The sequence below is a fragment of the Brassica rapa genome, chromosome A09 (genome assembly GCF_000309985.2).
Source record: "Brassica rapa cultivar Chiifu-401-42 chromosome A09, CAAS_Brap_v3.01, whole genome shotgun sequence".
In the NCBI taxonomy this organism is placed as follows: domain Eukaryota; kingdom Viridiplantae; phylum Streptophyta; class Magnoliopsida; order Brassicales; family Brassicaceae; genus Brassica; species Brassica rapa.
The window spans coordinates 37933365-37956168 of NC_024803.2; the positions used below are offsets into that span (position 1 = coordinate 37933365).

At 34.7% G+C, this 22804-nt stretch overlaps 8 protein-coding genes across 10 annotated transcripts in view; 3 read left to right on the forward strand and 5 right to left on the reverse strand.

Moving 5' to 3' along the window:
• Nucleotides 1–906: 906 nt before the first annotated feature.
• On the forward strand, nt 907–2551 carry LOC103842038 (auxin-responsive protein IAA30). The gene is made up of 3 exons (XM_009118640.3): nt 907–1337; nt 1622–1718; nt 1831–2551. Exons 1-3 carry the CDS (start codon nt 956–958, stop codon nt 1883–1885), a joined length of 534 nt encoding a protein of 177 aa, XP_009116888.1. The 5' UTR covers nt 907–955; the 3' UTR covers nt 1886–2551.
• On the reverse strand, nt 2347–6100 carry LOC103842039 (probable polygalacturonase). Of its 3 annotated transcripts, none has more exons than XM_009118642.3 (8): nt 5503–6100; nt 5289–5400; nt 5049–5164; nt 4394–4711; nt 4206–4326; nt 3955–4129; nt 3801–3871; nt 2347–3402 (listed from the first exon to the last, which is right to left on the reverse strand). In XM_009118642.3, the coding sequence occupies exons 3-8, from the start codon at nt 5064–5066 to the stop codon at nt 2690–2692; spliced, it is 1416 nt and encodes a 471-aa protein (XP_009116890.1). In that variant the 5' UTR covers nt 5067–5164; nt 5289–5400; nt 5503–6100; the 3' UTR covers nt 2347–2689. The 3 variants fall into 3 exon arrangements, with proteins under 3 accessions (XP_009116890.1, XP_018509561.1, XP_009116891.1); XM_018654045.2 differs by having other exon boundaries at nt 5289–5426; XM_009118643.3 differs by lacking the exon at nt 5289–5400.
• A 256-nt stretch (nt 6101–6356) lies between these two features.
• On the reverse strand, nt 6357–9343 carry LOC103842040 (proline--tRNA ligase, cytoplasmic). Its single transcript, XM_009118645.3, has 11 exons — nt 9128–9343; nt 8700–8951; nt 8501–8617; nt 8222–8409; nt 8025–8091; nt 7806–7928; nt 7571–7723; nt 7190–7474; nt 6882–7100; nt 6702–6795; nt 6357–6593 (listed from the first exon to the last, which is right to left on the reverse strand). The coding sequence occupies exons 2-11, from the start codon at nt 8928–8930 to the stop codon at nt 6529–6531; spliced, it is 1542 nt and encodes a 513-aa protein (XP_009116893.1). The 5' UTR covers nt 8931–8951; nt 9128–9343; the 3' UTR covers nt 6357–6528.
• A 1073-nt stretch (nt 9344–10416) lies between these two features.
• LOC103842041 (PSME3-interacting protein) lies at nt 10417–11804 on the forward strand. Its single transcript, XM_009118646.3, has 7 exons — nt 10417–10556; nt 10653–10727; nt 10809–10866; nt 11000–11055; nt 11181–11243; nt 11329–11406; nt 11477–11804. Exons 1-7 carry the CDS (start codon nt 10506–10508, stop codon nt 11708–11710), a joined length of 615 nt encoding a protein of 204 aa, XP_009116894.1. The 5' UTR covers nt 10417–10505; the 3' UTR covers nt 11711–11804.
• A 2385-nt stretch (nt 11805–14189) lies between these two features.
• On the reverse strand, nt 14190–16429 carry LOC103842042 (probable pectinesterase/pectinesterase inhibitor). The gene is made up of 2 exons (XM_009118647.3): nt 15217–16429; nt 14190–15079 (listed from the first exon to the last, which is right to left on the reverse strand). The coding sequence occupies exons 1-2, from the start codon at nt 16280–16282 to the stop codon at nt 14391–14393; spliced, it is 1755 nt and encodes a 584-aa protein (XP_009116895.1). The 5' UTR covers nt 16283–16429; the 3' UTR covers nt 14190–14390.
• A 2021-nt stretch (nt 16430–18450) lies between these two features.
• LOC103842043 (probable pectinesterase/pectinesterase inhibitor) lies at nt 18451–19319 on the reverse strand. Its single transcript, XM_009118648.3, has one exon. It carries the CDS (start codon nt 19253–19255, stop codon nt 18605–18607), a length of 651 nt encoding a protein of 216 aa, XP_009116896.1. The 5' UTR covers nt 19256–19319; the 3' UTR covers nt 18451–18604.
• A 1480-nt stretch (nt 19320–20799) lies between these two features.
• Nucleotides 20800–22096, forward strand: LOC103842044 (protein CAJ1). The gene is made up of 6 exons (XM_009118649.3): nt 20800–20993; nt 21158–21250; nt 21351–21381; nt 21452–21484; nt 21567–21705; nt 21806–22096. The coding sequence occupies exons 1-6, from the start codon at nt 20928–20930 to the stop codon at nt 21858–21860; spliced, it is 417 nt and encodes a 138-aa protein (XP_009116897.1). The 5' UTR covers nt 20800–20927; the 3' UTR covers nt 21861–22096.
• Nucleotides 22097–22477: 381 nt separating this feature from the next.
• Nucleotides 22478–22804, reverse strand: part of LOC103842045 — a 3476-nt gene continuing 3149 nt past the window's right edge. The window contains exon 4 of the mRNA XM_033280195.1: nt 22478–22804. This exon is cut by the window's right edge and continues 24 nt beyond it. Coding sequence (XP_033136086.1) covers nt 22641–22804 — 164 coding nt within the window. The 3' untranslated portion in view covers nt 22478–22640.

The window sequence follows — 22804 nt, forward strand, 5'->3', positions numbered from 1 at the left end:
TATGTTCCATTAAACAAACATTTGGTCTATACTATTAAAAAGTGTCTCGCAGTTATAAAGAACCCTTAATTGTAGAAATTGTGTTTGTCGAACCCACGAATGCATCAATGCGCGTCACGATAATCTCATGCATTGAACTTTGATTTAATAAGGATGAAAATTAAATAAACTATGGTTTTTATAAAATTCAATGTACTTACGTTCTATTTTTTTTAAAGAAAAAAATGTTCTTATCCGGTTAATCAGAACATGTATCTCTTGTCTACATTCACCTAACTCCTTAAATCTAGGCCTTAATGCATTTATTAAAAGAATAACATGATATGTTTGAAACCATGTCACTTCAACAAGTGCTTACATGGAGTATTGGTCCTCTCGATTTTCTGCTTCAATGTTGCTCAATTTTGTGTTTCAATGAAGTTTTAGTTCTTGTTAGCTGATGAATCTGTACATAAACCATGTTTTTGTTTGTTTTTCATTCAATAAAACTTACCACTTATACACTGATTAAGTATATGATATGAAGCTAAAAAAATCACACCTGTGGATATATATATCTTCTCCACATATTAGTCATTTTAATTCGATAACTAAAATCCAGCACTGATATATGAAAAACAGATAGTATATACTCCACTTTGGAACAATACAAATTTAATTATAACACACCCAGCAAAAAAATCCGAGCAGAGAGTCAAAACCAACACTTTGACCAAGTGTCTGCGTGACAGGTGGATTTGTCTGCTTCATCAACAACATCTTTAACCACACTGTCTCATCATTCCACCATCTCCGTTATTTATAAAACAAAATACCAACTCTTCTTCTTCTTCGTCGAATATCTTCAATTAATTAATAATAAATTCCTCTATATATATACACACACACGTTCAAATCATTAGTCACCTGCTTAGATAAAAATCATAGAGAGATAGATAGTAACCCAACAGAAAAAATGGGAAGAGGTAGAAGAAGCTCATCGTCTTCATCGATAGAAAGTAGCTGCAAAAGCAACCCATTTGGTGGCTCTTCGAGTAATAATACTCGGAACCTAAGCACTGACCTGAGGCTCGGACTCAGCTTCGGCTCATCGTCCGGTCAATATTACAACGGCGGAGAAAATCATGAATATGAAGTCGTTGCGGCTGCTGATCAAGAAATGATCATGGAAGAAGAGCAAGAAGAAGATCAAAACGAGTGTAATAGTCTTGGAAGCTTCTACGTGAAGGTTAACATGGAAGGAGTTCCTATTGGAAGAAAGATCGATCTATATTCCCTTAGTGGGTATCATGATCTGATCACAACGCTTGATTACATGTTCAACGCCTCAATCCTATGTAAGAATCTATCTTTGCATGTAGACCATATCCCACTTAATTTATAGTTTTTGTTAAGAGAGATTCGTCAATGATATAACAAAGTCGATATAATTATGCATATATCTTTTCATTTTGGCTCTTTTTTACTAAAGAACATGATCATTTCTATCTAGATAGTTATAGTTATATATTTTTGCATGTAGACCGTAACACATTATATATATGAATTACGATGATTTATGTGTGCAAGAAGAGTGAGAGTATAGTGGTCGAGGAGTCAATGATAGTGAAAACTGAAACAGGGGCTGAGGAAGAAGAGATGTGTAGTGAGAAAAGTCATGTGCTAACATACGCAGACAAGGAAGATGACTGGATGATGGTTGGAGATGTTCCTTGGGAGTAAGAACTTTAAAAAATATATATTCTCTAATTAAGCACATTGTAATTTTGATTAATAACTATAATATAATGATGTAGAAGTCTAATGGGGATTTAATTGATTATTGTGTAGGATGTTCTTGTCTAGCGTGAGAAGACTGAAGATCTCAAGAGCTTATCACTACTGATTTGACCAATACAGTGTGGCAAGTAGTTAGTTTTGTCATGATGTAAATCACTTTATCGGAAATTTTATTCAAAATTTTTGTTTCTAGTTTTATTACGTAATGTTTTTTATTCGGTTATAACTTGCAAGGATGAATTTTTCTTTCAGATCCTTCGTTAGAAGGTTCATGTTTTGTTGTTTATTAGATTTTTTTTTTCAGAAAAATCCCTAGCGATAATAAAACCAAATATTATATGAATCGATTTGGTACAATATTATCGTATTATTAATCAAATCAATATTCCATTTGTATAAATAAAAAATCTAAGTTGAGTTTTATCACAAACAATATTTTCAGTTTTTTTCTCTATTTATGTGGAAATTCTCGAATGATTTGAGGTATAATAATGATTTTTAACCAAACACTGATAGTTAAGAGTTTTGTTATTTAAAAAAAAAATACAATTGAGATATGATAAATAATTGCTAAGAAAACAAAACTTCAGTTACAAAGACTCATGTAGGAGATATATTACACTTGTTCTGCTCACCAATGCGTTTAAAAGTTAAAAACCCATACAAAAAAACAAGAAAACAAAAAAAAAAGATAAAAAGAAAAACTCTTAAAGCCACTCTGATTGTGTTCCTCACTGCACACAAATTTACAAGAATAAAAAAAAACAAAAAAGAAGAGAGGAAGAGCTAAAGCATCACACTTACAAAAACGAAACCTCTTATAGAAAAAAATTGAAGGAAAGTTTACGAAGATGTTTCTTCACCCTCAAGCAAACTGTGTTTTCCCCTTTAAAGGTCAAACTTCATTAACTTACCAAAAAAGCAACCATGGTGATCTACTTAAACCACTCGACGTCTCAACATTATTCTCTGACAACCCAAAACAATCAGAGCTATGCTCCGGGAAGATACTCTCTTCAAAAGAATCACAAGTAATCTCCGGCGAAACCCACTGCGAGTAGCCTCTAACATTAGAGCATCTCCATGGAGCTTTCTTCGAGTTCTTCTTCACCGTAAGAGTAACATTAAGGAAACATATATTCTTGAACTCATCTCCTTCTATACCTTCAAGAAGACCCGCAACACCGATATCTTCACCACTAACATTCTCAAAAGTGATCTTCTCTATAGCCGGAAGTGCCTTAGTATCAAAGTTCCCATCAGGATGTTCACCGTACTTACCAGTGAACCTAATAGCTTTCTTCACATTATCGAGCTTCACGTTTGATACGTGAACGTTTCTTACGTACCCGCCTCGTCCAGGAGAAGTCTTGATTCTGATACCAGTGTTGGAGTTGAATAGATGCAAGTCTTTGATGTAGATGTCAGATACACCTCCTGACATTTCACTTCCTATGGCTATTCCTGAGCTTGAAGTGGTTTGACCCGTCAACCTATTGATCTTGATCTTCGAGCTCGGTCTTGCGTAGGAGATTCCATACTCGTCCCATCCGCTTTTTATCGATACTAAATCATCTCCGGTAACTATGTAACAATCCTCTATGCATACGTTAGTTGATGAGTCTGCATGAAGCAAAAATGGTGAGACCATCTCTCATATCTTAACTAGAGGAGTAAATTTACAATGAAACGGATGAATCGAAAACTTTCAAAAAAATAGATTAATAGTTCGTTCTGAGAATACTAAGAAAACTAGAATACTCACCAAGGTTATTCATTTAATGTTATAATTCTTAAATAAACCAAGTCTTATGAAAATCTATATCTATATAGATCTACTGAAAATAAAGAATAAAAAAACTCTCAATTTTTATTAATCAAATTATAAAACCATAAACTTATTTATAGAAGACTTACAAAACTATGATAATCTAATCCCAATTAAAATAGAAAGTTATTTTTTAAAAAAAAATACAAATATATAGTAAGTATCCTAATTCTAGGCTCCACTAAAAACTCACCTGGATCAACTCCATCTGTGTTTGGAGAGTCAAGAGGAGCCAAGATTGTGAGATTCTTTACAACAACATCTCTGTTCAGACAACCAAAAACAAATCCACGTCAGAACACAAAGATTAACTGAAATCTAATAGCATTAGATAAGTAAGACCAGACCTGCAATAAACAGGATGAATGTTCCAAAAAGGTGAATTCAAGAAAGTGAGGTTGGAGATGATAAGACCAGTAGAGTTCATCAGCTCAACAAGATGAGGTCTTGTATAGTTTAGCTCTCCATTTCTAAACCAATCCCACCATATACTTCCTTGACCATCTATTGTCCCGTTCTCACCTATGATCACACTATCATCAGACTAACATCAACGGTTCAAAGCATCCCTATAATAAGTTGCTATATTAGTTAGTACCTGTGATGACAACATCTGTGAGATTCTGACCATATATAAGACTCCTATGCCTTCTACCAGGCAACTCTCTTCCTCGTCCATATGATGGCAATGGATCAACCACAGGCCAGTTCTCCGAGTTCTATAAAGAGAAGTACTTAAGACGTTAACATGTATGCTTGAAATGATGTAAAAAGAGGCAGACTTGCCGTTGAACCGAGAATGGTTGCACCCTTGTCTAGCCATAACGTTAGGTGACTGATAAGGTCGAAACTACCGGTAAGCCACTGACCAGCGGGAACAAAAAGCTTGGCACCACCTTTGTCAGAGAAAGTGTTGAGGTAGAACAAAGCATTCTGAAAGGCTTTAGTGTTTAGTGTGACTCCATCTCCCACGGCTCCAAACTCTGTGATGGATACGCTGTGAGGCCGGTGAAGAGTCAGAGAATTGGAATATTCACAGTGCAGGCTGCCTCCAACGCTGCACCAAGCACCATAGAATGCATGTACTAAGAGCACATACGAGAGCTGCAAATAGCCAACATCAAAAACCAACATTGTATGATGTTCACAGATCTCATCAAGCCAAATGAAATTTAAAATAGCTCATGAACAATGGATACACACAGTTTAGGTGAGAGCTACGTTTCATCTCTATAAGCAAAAGCAAACACCAGATCAGGATTCAGGAAGAAAGAGGATATTGTGAACAGTAAAAATATTGGTTTCTTGTAAAATTCTCAACCTTTTTGAACAAGATTGCAGATCTTGAACAGACAAGACATGTTATTACCAGATTTGAGAGACAGGAGCAGTGGAACTTAACTATGTTATGTTTAAAAAAAAAGAGAGGAATAAAACTTACAAGGAAAGATCTCTTCATATGAATGGAAGATCTGTAACCTCCTTCAGCTCCAGAAACCTAAGTCTTCTTGACAAACAATCTCAGCTTCTTTTGGGCTTCTCTCTCTCTCTCATAGACTGTAAGAAAAATCAAAACACTGAAAGATGAGTTTCTCTCTCTCTCTCTCTCGTGTGATTGAATGCAAGTTGCAAAGAGTGATAAGATGGGGGACAAGTGGTGAGAGGAAACAGGGGAACCCACACTAAACAGCAAGCATCATTGAAAGTGACCGTTTGTGCCCGCCAAAAGTTCAAGCAGTAGTTTTAGTAGTAGGTCCTTCCTCTTCTTCTAAACCTTATCCGTACGCAAATGGCTAAACCCGAGAAACGGGAAAAGCATCTAATTCAAGTACTTTTAATAATCAAATATTAAAGAAGAATAACATTCGATGGAACCTAAGATGTCTGGAGATTACCTTATTCGAGTTGTTCTGTTATAAACAGACAATGAGGGTCACATATACAAAAAGCCAGAAAGAAAGACAGAGAAGTTAGACCAGTCTATAAAATGAACACTAAGGAATCATTTTTTGTTCCTTTTTTTCTTTTTGAATCAAATGTGATCAGTTATCACGAGAAGATGAAGAAGATGACGGATCACGTGACACGTGGATCTCTTGACTATGTGAGAGTTGACTCTTCTACTGTAATTACTCGTTTTTTTCTTTCTTTTTTTTTCTTTTTTTCAGTTACTTAATTGCTGCAGTTAAGAAAAAGAACAAAAAATCGCAGGGAATAAAATGCAGAAGTGCTTCTACACATGTGGTAGAGTAACAATTACTACTAACAAACATATTTAATGAGCATTTTATAGTTCCAACATTTTTAATACTGTTTGACATTTTTTATGTGTTCACGAAATTAGAGAGAATTAATAAGACAGACGAAGAGTGTAATGCGCCTTTGTTGTCTATAAAAGAACAATACGACACCCATAATTACTACACTTAATTATCCCTTCAAGAGATTACCATACCTACCATCATGGACCTGAGTATGATTTTAAGTACCCAAAAAGTTACTGTTTTTTTTTATTAAAGGACATAAATAAATTTGGGCATCCTTTTAAAACAGAGCTTTATGGTGAATTATTATAGCAGGAAAAAGCTTAGCTTATCGAACAGAACATAGTATATACCACATTGCACCTGAGACTCCAAGGCTTATTAGCTAACACCTAAGGAACAAGTACCACCTAGAATCGTACATACCTTGAGCCCCAACTGCAACTAAATTCCCACAAGCAGTTGATTTCAGAGCTAGTTTTTCCTTTCTCAAACAGTTCTTTTGAATTAAGAAAACATCGTTTTTGTAGTTCATAGTGCAATCACAGTTATGAAACTAAAATAGCTTTCAGTCAAAATATCAAATCACAGCACAATGAACTTGAGATGGTCTTCACAAAGTAAATTTCATGAACTGAACCAAAACATGGTGAACACTTAGTAACTCCTGCCCCAATAGGTCCATTTCTTTGCAGGCTTTCCAGATGCAAAGCAGAGAGTGCCTGTACAAACACACAAAAAAAACAGTGGATGCTTAACAAATGACGGGCCAAGAGAGAAATGATGAGAATATTTTCTCAAGAGAGATTAAAAGATTCTCTGTTTCTAACCTTCAGGGAGCTCTGGCTGTTCAAATGGAGAGCAGAGGGTTTTAGCTGCTCCAGTTTCACCCTTAGTTCGTGCCTTGACATCTCTCTCCACTTCCTACAAATAGTATGGTTTTAAGGGAATTAAATGTTTGCATTCTTTCTCACAATTGATTTTCCTGAAGAGTTTTTTTTATAACGCACCTCTTCATCACACCAGGGAGCTAAGATGAGCTTCTTTTTGTTGAGTGCTACGATAAACTCGTCCCAAGTCTTAATTTCTTCAACGCAAGCTTCCCTCTTTTGCTTGGCCACTTCATACATGTTTGCCTGGATCTTCTCCAGCAGTTCCTTCACATGCTCCACCAAGCTCCCTCTTGGGATATCTTCCTTAACTCCGTTGTCCCTTCTCACAGTTCTGACCTATTGCCATGCAAAAACAAAGATATAATGAAATTGGTTTAGCCACAGTCTTCCCAAGTATAAACCGAGAGATATTCAACCAGGCTGACCTGGTTGTTTTCGAGATCACGGGGTCCAATCTCAATTCTCAAAGGGACACCCTTCATTTCCCAGTTTGAATACTTCCAACCAGGAGAGTAGTTGTCCCTTAGATCTTCTTCCGCACGGATACCGGCTTCACTCAAAGCAGCTACAGTAGCGGTACAAGCATCGAAAATTCCTTGTGTATTAGCATCTTTGTAAGGCACAGGGATCACAACAACTTGCACAGATGCTACTTTAGGAGGAAGTATCAGGCCTTTGTCATCTCCATGAGTCATAATCATGACTCCAATCTATATGCAAGTTACGAAGTTGAAAAGTTAATATGCGGTAGAGAAACCGCAAGGAGAGAATAAACCTAAGTGAATAAAAAATAACTCCAGACTTACCGTCCTGGTACTGTAGGCCCAAGAATTCTGCCACACCATTTCAGTCTCTCCTTTCTCATTCTCAAAGTTGATCTCAAACATCTTCGCAAAGTTTTGTCCCAAACAGTGAGATGTTGCACCTTGTACACCACGTCCCGTGTTTGGAATGAAAGCCTACAAAAAAACAAAGTTTTAATCCACGAGAAAAGAAAAAAAGAAGATTACGTCTCTGAAACGAAATAGAAAAGTTACATACCTCCACACTTGTAGTGTAAAGTCCCCCAGCAAACTTTTCATTTTCACTCTTCATACCTTTCACAACTGGGACTGCGAGATACTCTTCATATATGCGACGGTAAAGCTCCAAAATTTCAAGGACCTGAGAACAATTGAGAAGCAGAAACGATAAATGATATTAACCTGATAAAAAGGGAGATGCTGGATCACAGGCGAAAGTTATGATAAGTTGAGTTACCTCTTTATCTGCTTCCTCTTTTGTGGCGAAAGCAGTGTGCCCTTCCTGCCAAAGGAACTCACGGCTCCTGCAATTTAAAAAGATAAGGCATTGAGCTATCACAAACCAAACTTCTGTGTCTATTTCACTAACTATGTAGCTCAAGAAAAAAAGGTATGAACAAGAAAATAGAAAGGAGAAATAAGATGATGAAGTACCGGATAAATGGGGTAGGGTTGCTGAACTCCCATCTAACAACATTGCACCACTGGTTAAGCTTCAAAGGCAAGTCGCGGTGCCCTCTTATCCACTTGCTGTAGTAAGGGTACATGACTGTCTCACTAGTCGGACGAATTGCAATAGGGACTTCCAAGTCAGATTTGCCCGATTTTGTAACCCAAGCAACCTAAACAAAACATTCAAAATCTATTAAACAAATGCCTTCATTGTCACAAATAACAAATCCTTTTAAAGATTCACAGATATAAAACACACACCTCAGGAGCGAAACCCTCAATGTGGTCCTTCTCCTTCTCGAGGACACCAGGAGATACAAAGAGAGGGAAGTAGCAATTCTTCACCTTCATTTTCTTGATTTCCGCATCAAAGAAAGTCTAGAAAACAAAAACAATCAAACATCTGATCTCCCACATCATTGTGATTAACATAAGATTAAAAAAAGACGAAGGTGCTCACTTGCATAATCTCCCAAATAGCCATAGACCAAGGCCTAAGGATATAACATCCAGAGATATCGTAGTACTCAATCATCTCGTGCTTGCAAACCTCAGAGTACCATTCACCGAAGTTCTCATCTTTCTTGACGCTTAGTCCGAGACCCGTTTCCTTCTTAACGTCCTTCTTCTTCTTGCCGCCACTGGGACCCGCCTTGTCAACCTTCTCCTTCTTCCCACTTGGACCAGCCATTTCAACCTTTTCTTCTTCTTTCTGAATGCATTAACAACAAAAGCGATTCGTTTTATAGATAAAGTGAAACCTAAAGCTACGCAGAGATCTGTGAATCAATCGAGTGAGAATATCTACGAGCAGAACAACTAGACAGCAGATTCGCAAGGAATAAACAAAAAAATATCAATTGATTCGCAGAGGAAACACAAACATACGATAGTTAGCGAAAGAGGAGGAGGAAGAAGCTGAAGACGGCGGAGATAAGGAGAGAGCAACGTTACAACTTGCAAACCTTTTGACTCACTTCGTTACTGACCGATATATAATCTACGCTAATTATCGACTTAAATGGGCCAGGCCCAAAGTTATAGATCAAGAAGTCAACTCTTTATGCATTAGCTGTAGTAATGGAGAAAATATGGATTAGGTCATGGTTAGGTCGTGGAAAAGCTATTTTTTATTATTTATCGCCGCCAGTCATATAATAAACTCAAACCTAATAATACTAATAGGCCACCTAATTGGGCCAATAAAGCCCATATTAATCTAATTAATAGTCGAAGGACTAAACTTGGACAGATGAAACATAGAGGGTCAAACACGAATAAATAATAACCTGATGGGCGCTTTTGGAGATTTGAAAAATAACAGAGTAGTAGTGTGTTCATAATAAGGCTGTTCAATATGGTAAAACCGAACCGTACCGAACCGAATCGAACCGAAATAGACAATATGGTTTGGTTTTGGTATATACCATATAAACCGAATGGATATAATTTTATAAAAACCGTAGGATTTGGATATGGTTTGGTATATAACCGATTAAACCGAATAAACCGAACAAAACCGATTAAAAATAGAAACATATAAATATGTATCTATATTATAACAATACATGAAAATCTATTTGTTATATAAGTTAAATTTGTGTTAATAACTATTACCATAATGTTATAATAATAAAGAACCTTATATAATTTGTAAAACACTTGAACTATAATTAAATAACAATACATCGTAATTCAGACATCTTATTTTCTAAGTCTTTTTTCTTTATCTTTTTTGCTTTATTTTAGTATTCACTAAATTAATATGAAGATGATAAATTTGATGGAAAAGAATTAATGGAAAATTTTCACAACTTTTTTCTTGTCTATAAACAAACAAAGTTTCGTGTTCAATCGAAAAAACATGACTTTAATGAACACTAAATATGGAAAAATGGAAAAAGTTTTCTTTCATGTTTCTGTTTTGTTTCATATTTTTATTTTTAAAATTTCAGGTTCTGATTTTAATTATAGATTTGATGATTTTATTTGATGGTAGAAGCATTTTTACGTTTTTGTTCATTTATTTGAACATGTAATATATTTTTAATAAATGATTATGTTGACAATATGACTCTAAAATTCATTTTATATAATTTCAAACTAAATAATTATGTTTTTTGGTATAAAACCAAATAAACCGAAAACCGACGGTATATAAACCGAACCGAACCGAACCGAAGTAAGTATGGATTTAGAATGGTAGTTATATTTTTTCTTCTTCTTGTCTCAGAGCCCGTAGAGGAAAAAGAAGAAGAAGAAGAAGATGGGAGAAGAGAAGCCTATTAGGTTACTTAATTTCGTCTCCGAGGAACAGGTTCTCTCTCTCTCTCTCGCTTTCATCTCTATCGAAACCCTAGCTTTGTAGTAGATTCGATCTTAATTTTTTTTCTGGGGGAATTGAATTTTGAAGTTAGAGGAATCGAAGAAAGAAAGAGGGGAAAGAGTTGAAGATGGAACCTTCCAGAGAGATAGGGCTTTGTACGAGGTTTCAGATGAATGATTATTGAGTTTCCCTGTTGTGGCAGCTTCATTGAAGACTAAGAACAATGCTTTCCTTTAATTTCAGATATTGAAAGAGAACAAAGACAAGAAGGATGCTGAGTTTAACGAACGTTTCAAGCATAGTGAGTCACTACTCTACTCAGTATTCATTCATGCTTATTGTTAGCAACGTCTTTGGTTTAGTTTCTTCTTTCTGGAGCTTACTGTGCCTTTTGTTCAGTGGATTAACTCTTCTTTTTGAATTGGATTTGCCAGGACCACCCAAAGCTCTTGATGAGGATGAGACTGAGTTTCTTGATAAACTCGAAATGGTGAGTAAAACTCAGCAATTTCAGACTTGAGTTTATTCATCTTATATCGTAATGACCTGCCATATAGCATGGTCAGAAGATTCATGGCTTTTTGATGCATTCGTTTTGCATTTTTTTTTATATAGTCAAGGAAGCAATATGAACGGAAATTAGCAGATGAAGAGGAAGAACAGCTTCGTAGTTTCCAGGTAAATTAATTTCTTTGTCAAACTTGAAAAAATACTGTTAAACAGATGTAATATCAACCTTTGGATTATGGTTTTCATTTTTCAGGCAGCAGTTGCAGCGCGATCAGCAATCCCTCAAGAGCCACAAGAAGCTGCTCCTCCACCACCACCTCCAACCACTAAAGTGAGCTATCTCGTGTTTTAAACTAGATCTTTTTAATATATGATTACAGAACTATTCAACTATCTTGTAGGAACAAAAGACAACGGGGAAGAGAAACGCTTCAACTCGTCCATTTAACACCATCATAAAAGTCAAGTCACAGCCGAAGAAGGTCAAGGCGGCAGAGGATGAGAAGAAAGATATCTCAGGGAATGGAAAACCGGAGACTTCTTTAGATTCTGCAAAGGCCAGTGTCACTCCCGTAGCTTTTCAAACAGGTTTAGCTTTAGTCTCATATAGTGATGAAAGTGAAGATGATGATTAATATTTTTTTTTTGTTTTATTCTGTCCGAATAATCTATAAACATTCATAAGACACCATCTTTGATATTAATTTAAGTTCCATGCTTTCCTTTCTCCACGATGATACCATTCTCGACTACTGCGATTACATCTTAGTTCTTGATTTTTGATGGCCGGTTGTTTGGTTAACCATAACCCGGTCCAGTGAATCTTGGACCACATAGTCCGATTAGGCGTCTAGGGCACTTGTTGCTTCATCCAATAGCAGCACCTTTAACAATTGATAGTAAGGGACAATTGCTTTAGCCGATGCATCTTTTATGACCCTACTAGCAGCATCAGGTCCATGCGTAAACACATGTATTGTCCTAGCGAAACATCTTAAAACCGGAATGTTTATCGATCAAGGACAGATCCCAATAAGATGGATGAGGTTGGATTTGGACTCTGTTTACTTTGGTTAAGGAAACAGCCATAGAAGAGAAGATAATGTCACGTTCGTAATGTGTGAAATTTGGTGAGATCATCAATGGGACAGCTTCGCTTTGAAGTGAGATTTGATTTGGTAATGTAGGGCTTGCTTTGATAAATGATAACATATCACACTTCTCATTAATATTAATTTGCCAATAGTCATCTCTGTCCTCATAAACTTCTATCAGAGCAGCTCCATCGGCAAGCTCCTTAATGAGTTTTTAGTATTTAATAAAAATGAAAAAACAATTAATTTAGGTGAGAGAACGTTGAAAGGTTCTGATTACAGGGTTTTAAGAATCGGTACCAAACTTAAAAGGACAGATGTCATTGCAGTAGCGTTTCAATTGGTTTTGGAAAATTAATACATAATTAAATTATTATAATAACATTATTTTTTTTGTTTTAGAACCTTTCACAGGTTGTAACCGATGGAGCTGGCCTCAACATACTTACATATAGCAATCATATATAAACATAGCAATAATGCAAACTTTTTATAAAGTTATACTAGAGCTTGACCCGCGCATCCACGCAGGTGTTAGTTTTTTTTATAAATAAATATTTATTTGTATAAGTGATAATATATATTTTAAAAGTTACCCGTTTAATTTATTTTTAATATGACATTTCTAAACACAATAATTCTATAGTTTATATTGAGTAGTTTTATTTTATCATGTAAACCCTTAGTTATATCATCTATTTATTTAGAATATGACCTGTAAAGTCACATAAATGTATTTTTATTTTTTATGGATCAAAATTTTATGATTATATATAATAAAATTGTTGTATAAACTATTTTTATGGATCACAATTTTATGATTATGTATAATAAAATTTTTGTATACTATCTAATCTATTAAAAGAGGAGTACAAAATTAGATTATCCCTTAGTTTTCCACTATATTTACAATAGCATGCCACTGAAGTTATTAATTAACCTATCTTTTAGGATTTTTTGTATTTTCTCTTCAATTAATGTATTTCCAAAATCAAATTCTAACTAAAAAATCATGGCAACAATAATTAATAAACCTAAATTTTAATATTATTTGTCTTTTCTTTTTTTTATTATACATATGTGTGTTTGAAAATAATTAATTCCATATATACATTTCATAATTACATACATTATACGGTAATTATTTTACTAATTCCACATATACATAGTAAATAGTATACAAAATTTTTATTATACATAATCATAAAATTGTGATCCATAAAAATAGTTTATACAACAATTTTATTATATATAATCATAAAATTTTGATCCATAAAAAATAAAAATACATTTGTGTGACTTTACAGGTCATATTCTAAATAAATAGATGATATAACTAAGGGTTTACATGATAAAATAAAACTACTCAATATAAACTATAGAATTATTGTGTTTAGAAATGTCATATTAAAAATAAATTAAACGGGTAACTTTTAAAATATATATTATCACTTATACAAATAAATATTTATTTATAAAAAAAACTAACATATGCGCGGGTGCGCGGGTCAAGCTCTAGTTTACTATGTATATGTGGAATTAGTAAAATAATTACCGTATAATGTATGTAATTATGAAATGTATATATGGAATTAATTATTTTCAAACACACATATCTATAATAATAATGTATAATAAAAAAAAGAAAAGACAATTAATATTAAAATTTAGGTTTATATATAAATGTTGCCATGATTTTTTAGTTAGAATTTGATTTTGGAAATACATTAATTGAAGAGAAAAGACAAAAATCCTAAAAAATAGGTTAATTAATAACTTCAGTGGCATGCTATTGTAAATATAGTGGAAAACTAAGGGATAATCTAATTTTGTACTCCTCTTTTAATAGATTAGATTTGTTGAGCCATGCTTGCACATAATCTTACATAAGTATTTTTTTGTTTATATATTTTTACTAGGGTATTAGTTTGAAGTTATATTTATCATGTTTAGTGATAGGATGTATATAATATACACATCAACATGGTTATAAAAACTCATTATTTTGAATAAAAGAAAGTAAAAGAAGAAATAAGATATTTTGTATATATGTTTTGCATGTGAAACAAAAGCAATCTTATACAAACATCATCCCAAAACGCCTAGAACCCTAATAATAACCAAAAAGAGCCCTGATCCCGAGAGACGAGGTCGTATCGTTACCTTTTTACATGATCACATACTATATATTATTCGTTATATATTTTGTTAGTTAGTTTTCTTATAATCCAAGCTGGACAGGAACGTTGGCTTCTTGAATCCAGTTAGCAGGAGTCAACCAGTTAGCGACGGTGAAACGTTCAACCTCAGCAGCAGACTTAGCCATCTTAGCCCAAGGAACCCTCGCAGCAGTGTTAGCTCCTGGTCCACGGTTATTGAACTCAACATATGTAGCTGTCAAATGGAATTTTTCTCCTTGCCATTCGTTCCATCCTGTCGGTTGAATCAAATCGCCAATCTCAGTTCCGATAACTGCGGTGGTGGCAAATGGTTTCCACGGCCGTCCAAGGTATGATTTGACGGTTAGCCTGTCAGCTTCGAGCTCTTTGTCCGCCATGATACGGCAGTTATGGAGAACGATACCAATCTTCACCGCTTTACCCTTCTCGTTACCGTCGGCTGTAACGTGGTTGGTTTGTCCGGGGCTTCCTTTTCGGCAGAGGATTAGAGAGTTTTGAATCACGGTCGCAGATTTTCCGAAGATGAAATCGACTGTACCGGACACAACAATGTTCCTGTAGAACTGACGTCCGTTGTTGACGTAGAGCGTGTCTTGGTAACCGTCAAATCTGCAGTTGAATATGACCGCACGGTCTCCGTTCACACGGAACGCGACAGCTTGGTGTCCTAATGGACCAGCAGTGTTCTGAAACCCGATCCATTTCGCCATGAATCCCTCAGATTCAACCTCTGCATGCATGCATGTATATGATTAGATATCAACGTGCATGTGTATATTTAGATACCAAAGTATATTTAGATATTGCACGGTGCAATTTAGTTTAGATAGGAAAAATTAAAGACAAGATTAATTAAATGAGACTTACGAACGGTGCCACTGAGTGAAGTAGTGGTTCCAGGGCTAAGACCAACACTTCTGTCAAAAGTAATGATTGTCTGTGTTGCACCATCACCAAACATGAAAACGTTGTTTACCTTCTTAGGGATAGTGACTTGTTCCTTGTAGACACCAGCCTTAATATAGATAATGCAACGTCCAGGATTTTTCTCCGGACAAGCTTTAACCGCCTCAGAAATCGTCTTAAACTGTCCACTTCCATCCTTAGCCACCACATGAGTCGGCTTGATTTTACCGCCACCACCGCCGCCTTCACCGATACCTTCATCAGCAGGTGCACCAGGGCGTCCGGCCTGAGCCATAAGCTTCCTGTCTTTGTCAGAATGCCATTTAGGTAATCCTTTTTGGTCCAAGTCTTCAAGAAGATCACGGTCAGGAGCTGGAGTTTCTCCGAGGTTCCCTTTCTTCATGTCATCGACCTTAACATTCATTTGGGACATTGCGGTGGTTAGTGCATGGAAGATATCGATAGCGTTACTGGACAAAATCTTGGAGTGAGCGATTCCTTCGCCCATGACTTTTCTTAGTTCCGATTCTTCAATATCATCAATACAATCGGTTTGGTAATTAAAAACTCCGGTTAACCATTGTTTAAGCTGGTCCATCTTACTCCCACTCTGCTGAAGATCTTCACCCATTTCTTCAACAATGGTCTCAAGATCCTCGAGAGCGTACATCAGCACTCTCTTGCAGTAATCAAGAACGGCTTTGCTCGTCGCGTTCATGTTTTTCCCCATACCTTCTTCGGTTGAAGCCGTGAAGTTTGTGGATTTTGTGACAGCATCTTTTGTAGCTAACATGAAGGCTTTGATAAGTTTACTTGGATCGTCGCTTTTGACTGGGTCAAGTGTTTTTGCGCATGAACCTTTGTCTGTGGCTGACGCACAAAGTGACTCAACCGCTTTCTGATGCGAGTTCAGAGTCTTGTCGCCACCTGCACCACCACCTTTATTAACAAAGGTGACAACTCCTATGGCAACACCCACCACTAGAAGCATGGATGCCACTGATATCACAATTTTCCCGACCGCCATTATTTATTTTTTAATCTATTTTTTTGTTTTTTTTTTTGTTTTTTCTCCCTCAGGTTTTATTTAGGAGGTAAATAGGAGAGGGAGGGGACTTATTTTTATTTATTCAGACCCGGTGGATTATTTAATGGGGGCTGGTGAAGATTATGGTGCATTATGGGAGATTCTTATAGAAGTTGTAGTTTCTAAAATTAGGTTCGCATGAGCTTTGCATGGAGGGAGACATTTTAGGTTGTTGAATGGCTGAAACTTCTCTAATCAAATATTGGATTTGAGATTAAAAATTATTCACCACAAGATTATTTGATTATGTCTTTGTCCTGATCAAGAGGTGTAGCTTCGATTACTAAAAATAAGAAGTAACTTAAGGATGGAAAAGTTAGTCTATTATAATTTTATTAATTTTAGGAGAAATTCTTGGGTTCACCCCCTAATGTGAACCTCTAGGTTCACCAACCAATAGTGTTTGAGTATTTGATATTTGATATCTTTTAAAAAAGGAAATAAAATTGAATTTTCAAATATGATATAGATTTTTAAAATAAAACAATAAAAATACATAAATATAGTTACAAAAAATAAATAAATAAATATTGTTAAAATGTTAGCAAAATACTAAATCCTATACCCTAAATTCTAAACTCCAAACCCTAAATTATAAACCTTAAATCTTGGATAAACCGTAAACCATTGGAAAATTTTAAACCCTAAATCATACATCAAAACCAAAACTTAATAAGACTAAACCCTAAATCCTAAACCCTAATCACTAAAGCATAAACCCGTGGATAAAGCCTGAACCCTTGGATAAATCATAAACTCTAAATTAAAAATATTTAAAATTAAATCCTAGAGTTTATGATTTATCCAAGGGTTTAGAATTTACCCAAGGGTTCAGAGTTTACCCAAGGGTTTAGGGTTTAGTGATTAGGATTTAGGGTTTAGTTTTATTAAAATTTAATTTTTAATGTATAATTTAGGGTTTAAGATTTTCCAATGTTTAAAGTTTATCCAAAGTTTAAGGTTTAACGTTTAGGGTATAGGGTTTAGGATTTAGGGTATAGGGTTTAATATTTTGCTGAAGACTTAATAATATTAATTTATTTATTTTTTGTAACTATTTTTATGTATTTTTATTATTTGATTTTAAAGATATAATCTAATTTGGATATTCAATTTTATTTCCTTTTTTAAAAGATATCAAATATCAAATACTCAAACACTATTGGTTGGTGAACCTAGAGGTTCACCCTATGGGTGAATCCAAGTATTTCTCTAATTTTAGGATTAGAGAGAATAAACAACTTATTTTGGGATTTTCATTCCTAGTACTAGTTTTACATCCGAATTTCGAAAGTAACGAAAGTAAATGTTTCTAAAGCTTCTCATCGAGAGTTCTCATCTTCTTCAACCCAAATTAATCGGACACTACAACATGTAACAAAGGTAGCTAAGCTAGTGGTAGTAAGAAAATTGTGTCATCTATGGTGTTACTCAAACATGAATGGTATTATTCATTCAGTTCATGGACATCTTTTTAGACTATTAACAAGTTCATGCGCAGTTTTAGGTGTGAGATTATTCTGAGTATTTTTTTATAACGATAATACTTGGGGGGGGGGTTGACCCAGCATTGTAAAATTGAAAGCTGGAATCATCTTTTCAGGAGGCACTAAAACTCAAATTCATTTGAGAAAATATAATTATGTCCTATATATTAAATTTTGGTCAACAAAATGAACTACTATACTATACATAGGAATGTTATTACACTCGTATTTATACCTACCAGAACGAGAAAGCGGGGTACATTTTAAACATCGCCTTGATAAAAGAAACATCGGCGTGATTCATGCATGGTCGTACATGTACATACATCATCTAGATCAGTATCATATGTATTTGATTACTGAAGGTTCGTTGAATGTTGACAAGTCCCGGGAGCACAAGGAAACAAATGCATGGTTTCATCATCAAATATATGAAACTTTCATGCATCAAATATATGAAAAATGCACAATTATTTTGTTTGACGTAGGACATGTATCCGAAAACATTTAACCAATAATGATTGCGATAGTATATTTGTTCGAGTTATCAAGGTCTATCAAATAATTATGTAATCAACATATATACTTTCAGCTTCATTTTGATGACAATTCAAAAACTTATAAAAAAAAACTCACATTCCATTAATATATCCTTTCCAATCATCTCGAAATCCATCCGTACATGTATAAAACCTAGAACATACATCATACATATATGGTCGCTTTAGGCATTATACGAGTGATATTAATTATTTATTACATCCAAATCATTTAATCAGTAGTAATAATTCGACAATGGTGGCGGTTGGGGCGAAGTGTCTTCATCGTTAAGTTTCACCTTGATACCAAACGTCTTAAAAATAGTTTTCAAACCATTAAACACATCATACGTATTACTGCTTAGATTCTTCCCAACACTAATCCCAGTCTCCACTTCCTTCAACAGATTCTTATCATCAATATCATCCAAACAAGTCCAATGGTACCCCATGATCGACATTAACTTCTTCTTACACGTGAAATAGTTATGAGCCAACGTCTTTACATCTTTCCCCATAGCGTTCCAAAAATCAGTGAAATCTTCTAATGCGTACTTCAAGTTTTTTTCGCAGCTGTTGACCACTGCAGCTGCGGTTGCGTTTGATTTGTGTTTTGGTTTGATCTCGGAGAGGAAAACCACACTTCTTTTCACAGAAGATTCAGTCGCAGCCGCTAACGCTCGGATCAATTCGATAGGGTCATCGGTAGGAACGTGTTTAAGGGTTTTACAGCATGGACTTGTGTTTGTTAGGACAACAGTGCATATTCCCGCGACTGCTTTTGCATGCGGTGTGAAAAGGTAGTTCCTGCGTTTGGCTTTGGGTGCAGCGGTTGCTGTTGTGGTGATGAATAATAAGAGAAAGGCTAGTTTGATCGGAGTGATCATGATCGGATGTTCTCCTATGGACGGAGAGAGAAAATGACCGGAAAGGAACGGATCCGGATGAACGAGAGAGCTTCCGATATAGAGAGATGCATGTTGTAGATAATTTATAGTTCATCTATATTTGGTGGTAGATATTAAATTTGTTTTTCAATGTTCTAGGTACTTAACATATGGTAACGAGGGGTTTGCGGGTTAATTTCAGGTGAAACGGCAATGTTTCAAATTTAATATTTTTTGCTATATTTTCTTATTATCGTTTAAAAGCAAATACGGATATAACTGAAGTAGTTTTGCTGTTGGAAAAGAATAATTCAAAAAAAGTCTTGAGAAAAAATCGTTCAAAGTTTATACTCTTTCTCAGGGATGGGCAGAAAAAAAAAGCAAATTGAACCAAACCGACCCAAATCATACCAAAATATATATTCCAATTATTTAGTTAAAGATTTTATCAATCCAAATAGTTTGGTTTGGTTTAGTTTTAGACCGAATCGTAAAACTATTAAGATTTAACATATTTAACAATTTAATAGAAACAACAAAATACAATTTTGTACATTTTACTTATAAAAGAATAGAGCAAACCAAAAAAATAGAGAAAAAGACTAGGATAGCACCAAACCAAGTTTTTGTTCCCAAAATATCACTCAAGACTCAAAGTCACAAAAATAGGTTTCATTAAAGAGTTAAATATACACTTATACCCCTTGGGTTAATTAATCCAAACCTTAGGGTTTAAATTTAAGGGGTGGGGTTTTGAAATTAGGATTTTAAAATTGTATAAAAAATAAATATTAAAATAAAAGATAAAAAAATTTTAAACAAAAAGTATTTTTAAATTATAAAAAGAAAATTAAAAAAAAATAAAAAAAAATTTCAAAAAAAAAATTAAAAAAATTTCGAATCTGAAAACATATAATCTGAAACTATAAAAAAAATTTCATTTTTTTAATTTTTATTTTATTTATTTTTATTTGTTTATTTAATTTTAATTCAAGGGTATTAGGGATATTTTACCCTTTAATAAATGTCATTTTTATGACTTTCTCTTTCTAGTGTCATTTTTGAGACATAAACTTCAAAAGGTGCTATTATTGACAATTGCCAAAAAAATATCTATAATATTTATATTAGATAGGAAGATAAATAATAAAAAATTATTGAATTACATATCTTTAAAATACAATGTTTTACTTTAAGTTTAAATATGAAAAATTAACAATTTAGTGTCAAATGATGATTTGTTTTTAGTTTTGTAAATTATATTTCGTAACCGAACTAGAACAAAACTAAAAGCTCACCCGGATAAACTAAACAAACATAAACAAACCGAACAAAATCTAACTGTACACAAACTAAACATGGTTGAACTAAACAAACACAAACAAAATCGAATAAAATTTAACTGAACACAAACCAAACATGGTTTAACTGAGCAAACACAAACCAAACCGAACAGGACACAAACCAAGGGTAAAAATCTAACTGAACACAAACCAAACGTTGTTAAACTGAAAAAACACAAACCAAACCAAAAGAGCTCACATGATACTACTGGTCGTGAGATGGACACGTGTCCAAGCCGAGCCTCATGCAAAAAATGAGGTGTGTATAAAAAAAGAACAGGAAAGTCGATCGTCTCTCTTGGGCGAATCGTTGGTGGGGACGCGGGAAAATGCAGGAGGACGAAGCCAAGATCTTGCTGGGCTTTCCTCCCAACTCACGTCCTGATCCTTCTCAGGTTCTGCTTCTTCTTCTTCTACTACTACTACTTTCTCCCCATCCATCTTCGATTTTGGGCTTTGATTCTACAATTAGGGATTTGGCTCGATCGATCGCTTGGTATGAGAATTTCGAATTCTAGTTGGGATTTTATAGTATTTGATTTATGATGATTGGGGTTAGGTTAAAGCAGCGTACCGGAAGAAAGTGTGGGAATCACATCCTGACCTGTTCCCTGATGATCAGAAGCTCCATGCTGAGTCTATGTTCAAATCTGTGAGTCTTAATCTTCTTAAATTGAGCTTACTCCTTTTAATCTTTCTTATCTTCTCACAAGATAAAAAAAAAAATCAATACTTTCTCAATTTGTTTGCAGATATCTGAAGCTTACTCGTGCCTTGAGTCAGGTAATTAATTTACTCAAATTTGACCTTTCCTTTGAGCTACATTTCTAGCTCACTTGGTCTCTGTTTGCAGGTGATGTTAAAGGCCAACACTATTCCAGATCAGGTGAACAGTAAAAAAAACGACTCAAAACACTTATTAATATGTGTTATGAGACTAAGGCGTCGTGTGTTACACGTTAAATAAGGTATGTATTCGAGGGTGGTCAAGACGGGAGTCCCACGGACATATGCATATGCCAAAAGAGGTAACGCGTGGTTGATCGGTGCGCCTTTTCTTTTAATCGTCCTTGGAACCATCGGCCTTGGTGGTGTCAAAGCTAACAGGTCACTCTCTCGCACTTGGCTATACTCTAAAATTGTATAAAGATACTAATGAGATTTTCTTAAATAAAAATATTTATCATTGTTGGTGTGGCATTTACAGGGCGTACAATATGCAAAAACAGACGTTCCCCTCTCATAATCCGTTCCTCCCTTGATTCATTGAGAGTCTTTCTTTCAACAAAAAAACATTTGAATCAGAGAGCAGCCAACAGGGATGTCAAGTTAGAGGAATTTGGGTTTTGAAGTCCGAGGAATTTGGGTTTTGTTTGGAGATTCCTATACTTGTAATTTTAATGGCATACACAAGACGGCAACTTCTGTACATTGTAGTATTGTATTATAATACTTGATTCATTGACAGATAATGAATGTTGTGAGCGTAGAATAATAATAGGGCATAACACACTAGTAAAATGAAAATGTATGTCTTGACTGACAATTTACTAGAGATGAATTAACTGGAACAGATTGTTAAAGTAGAAGAACGTAACAGAATCCTATGTAAGTTAGGATTAGAAAAATATTTTTTTCCAATAACTGTTCATTAGACAGCAAAAATTATAATGCTTTTGCAAATGTTTTGCCAATCAGTGCAATTTCGGTTTGAATAATTAGTTTTAGGTTACCACAAAAGTACCTCGACTTTAAGGCATCTGTCTGCTTCAAATTTCAAACTTGCGGTAATGACAATTACTAGTCCTTGTATGAATCCTATATAAGTTAGGATTTAGAAAAGATTCTATAGCTATCTATAAGTTATAGAGCCTGGACAAACATAAAACATAGGAGTAATATTCATATAAAGAAAATGAAACTTCGTGGTTCAGAGTCTTCAGACTACAAAATAAGACGCAGGTAAATAAAAAAAAAAAAAGAAAACGGGCAAAGCTACAGATATTATCCATCCATATCACAGTAGATATCTCTTAATCTCATTAGACCAAAAGAAACAGACTGCAGCAACGTTGGTGATGCAGAGATTCCCAAATCAACGTTGCTTTTCCCACTAACTTGTTTACCCCTTGAGATGATGAAATTGAGCAAATCTCCCTTCTTCTTGAGAGCAACACTAAAGTTTTTATAGAACCCAACCATGTAT

Excerpts from the sequence above, each read along its gene's own strand:
- LOC103842039 (XM_009118643.3), bottom strand. Across the intron at positions 4,130-4,205 it reads CACAGATGTTGTCATCACAG|GTGAGAACGGGACAATAGAT; the intron begins GTACTAACTAAT and ends GTGTGATCATAG. Across the intron at positions 3,403-3,800 it reads CACAGATGGAGTTGATCCAG|ACTCATCAACTAACGTATGC; the intron begins GTGAGTTTTTAG and ends TGCTTCATGCAG.
- LOC103842040 (XM_009118645.3), bottom strand. The coding sequence starts at position 8,930 with ATGGCTGGTCCAAGTGGGAAGAAGGAGAAGGTTGACAAGGCGGGTCCC. Across the intron at positions 8,092-8,221 it reads AACCCTACCCCATTTATCCG|GAGCCGTGAGTTCCTTTGGC; the intron begins GTACTTCATCAT and ends TTTAAATTGCAG. Across the intron at positions 6,594-6,701 it reads ACAGCCAGAGCTCCCTGAAG|GCACTCTCTGCTTTGCATCT; the intron begins GTTAGAAACAGA and ends GTGTTTGTACAG.
- LOC103842038 (XM_009118640.3), top strand. The coding sequence starts at position 956 with ATGGGAAGAGGTAGAAGAAGCTCATCGTCTTCATCGATAGAAAGTAGC. Across the intron at positions 1,338-1,621 it reads GTTCAACGCCTCAATCCTAT|GGGCTGAGGAAGAAGAGATG; the intron begins GTAAGAATCTAT and ends AAACTGAAACAG. Across the intron at positions 1,719-1,830 it reads GTTGGAGATGTTCCTTGGGA|GATGTTCTTGTCTAGCGTGA; the intron begins GTAAGAACTTTA and ends ATTATTGTGTAG.
- LOC103842044 (XM_009118649.3), top strand. The coding sequence starts at position 20,928 with ATGCAGGAGGACGAAGCCAAGATCTTGCTGGGCTTTCCTCCCAACTCA. Across the intron at positions 20,994-21,157 it reads CACGTCCTGATCCTTCTCAG|GTTAAAGCAGCGTACCGGAA; the intron begins GTTCTGCTTCTT and ends GATTGGGGTTAG. Across the intron at positions 21,251-21,350 it reads CTGAGTCTATGTTCAAATCT|ATATCTGAAGCTTACTCGTG; the intron begins GTGAGTCTTAAT and ends ATTTGTTTGCAG.
- LOC103842043 (XM_009118648.3), bottom strand. The coding sequence starts at position 19,255 with ATGATCACTCCGATCAAACTAGCCTTTCTCTTATTATTCATCACCACA.
- LOC103842041 (XM_009118646.3), top strand. The coding sequence starts at position 10,506 with ATGGGAGAAGAGAAGCCTATTAGGTTACTTAATTTCGTCTCCGAGGAA. Across the intron at positions 10,728-10,808 it reads GAGATAGGGCTTTGTACGAG|ATATTGAAAGAGAACAAAGA; the intron begins GTTTCAGATGAA and ends CTTTAATTTCAG. Across the intron at positions 11,056-11,180 it reads TTCTTGATAAACTCGAAATG|TCAAGGAAGCAATATGAACG; the intron begins GTGAGTAAAACT and ends TTTTTTATATAG.
- LOC103842042 (XM_009118647.3), bottom strand. The coding sequence starts at position 16,282 with ATGGCGGTCGGGAAAATTGTGATATCAGTGGCATCCATGCTTCTAGTG. Across the intron at positions 15,080-15,216 it reads TTCACTCAGTGGCACCGTTC|AGGTTGAATCTGAGGGATTC; the intron begins GTAAGTCTCATT and ends GCATGCATGCAG.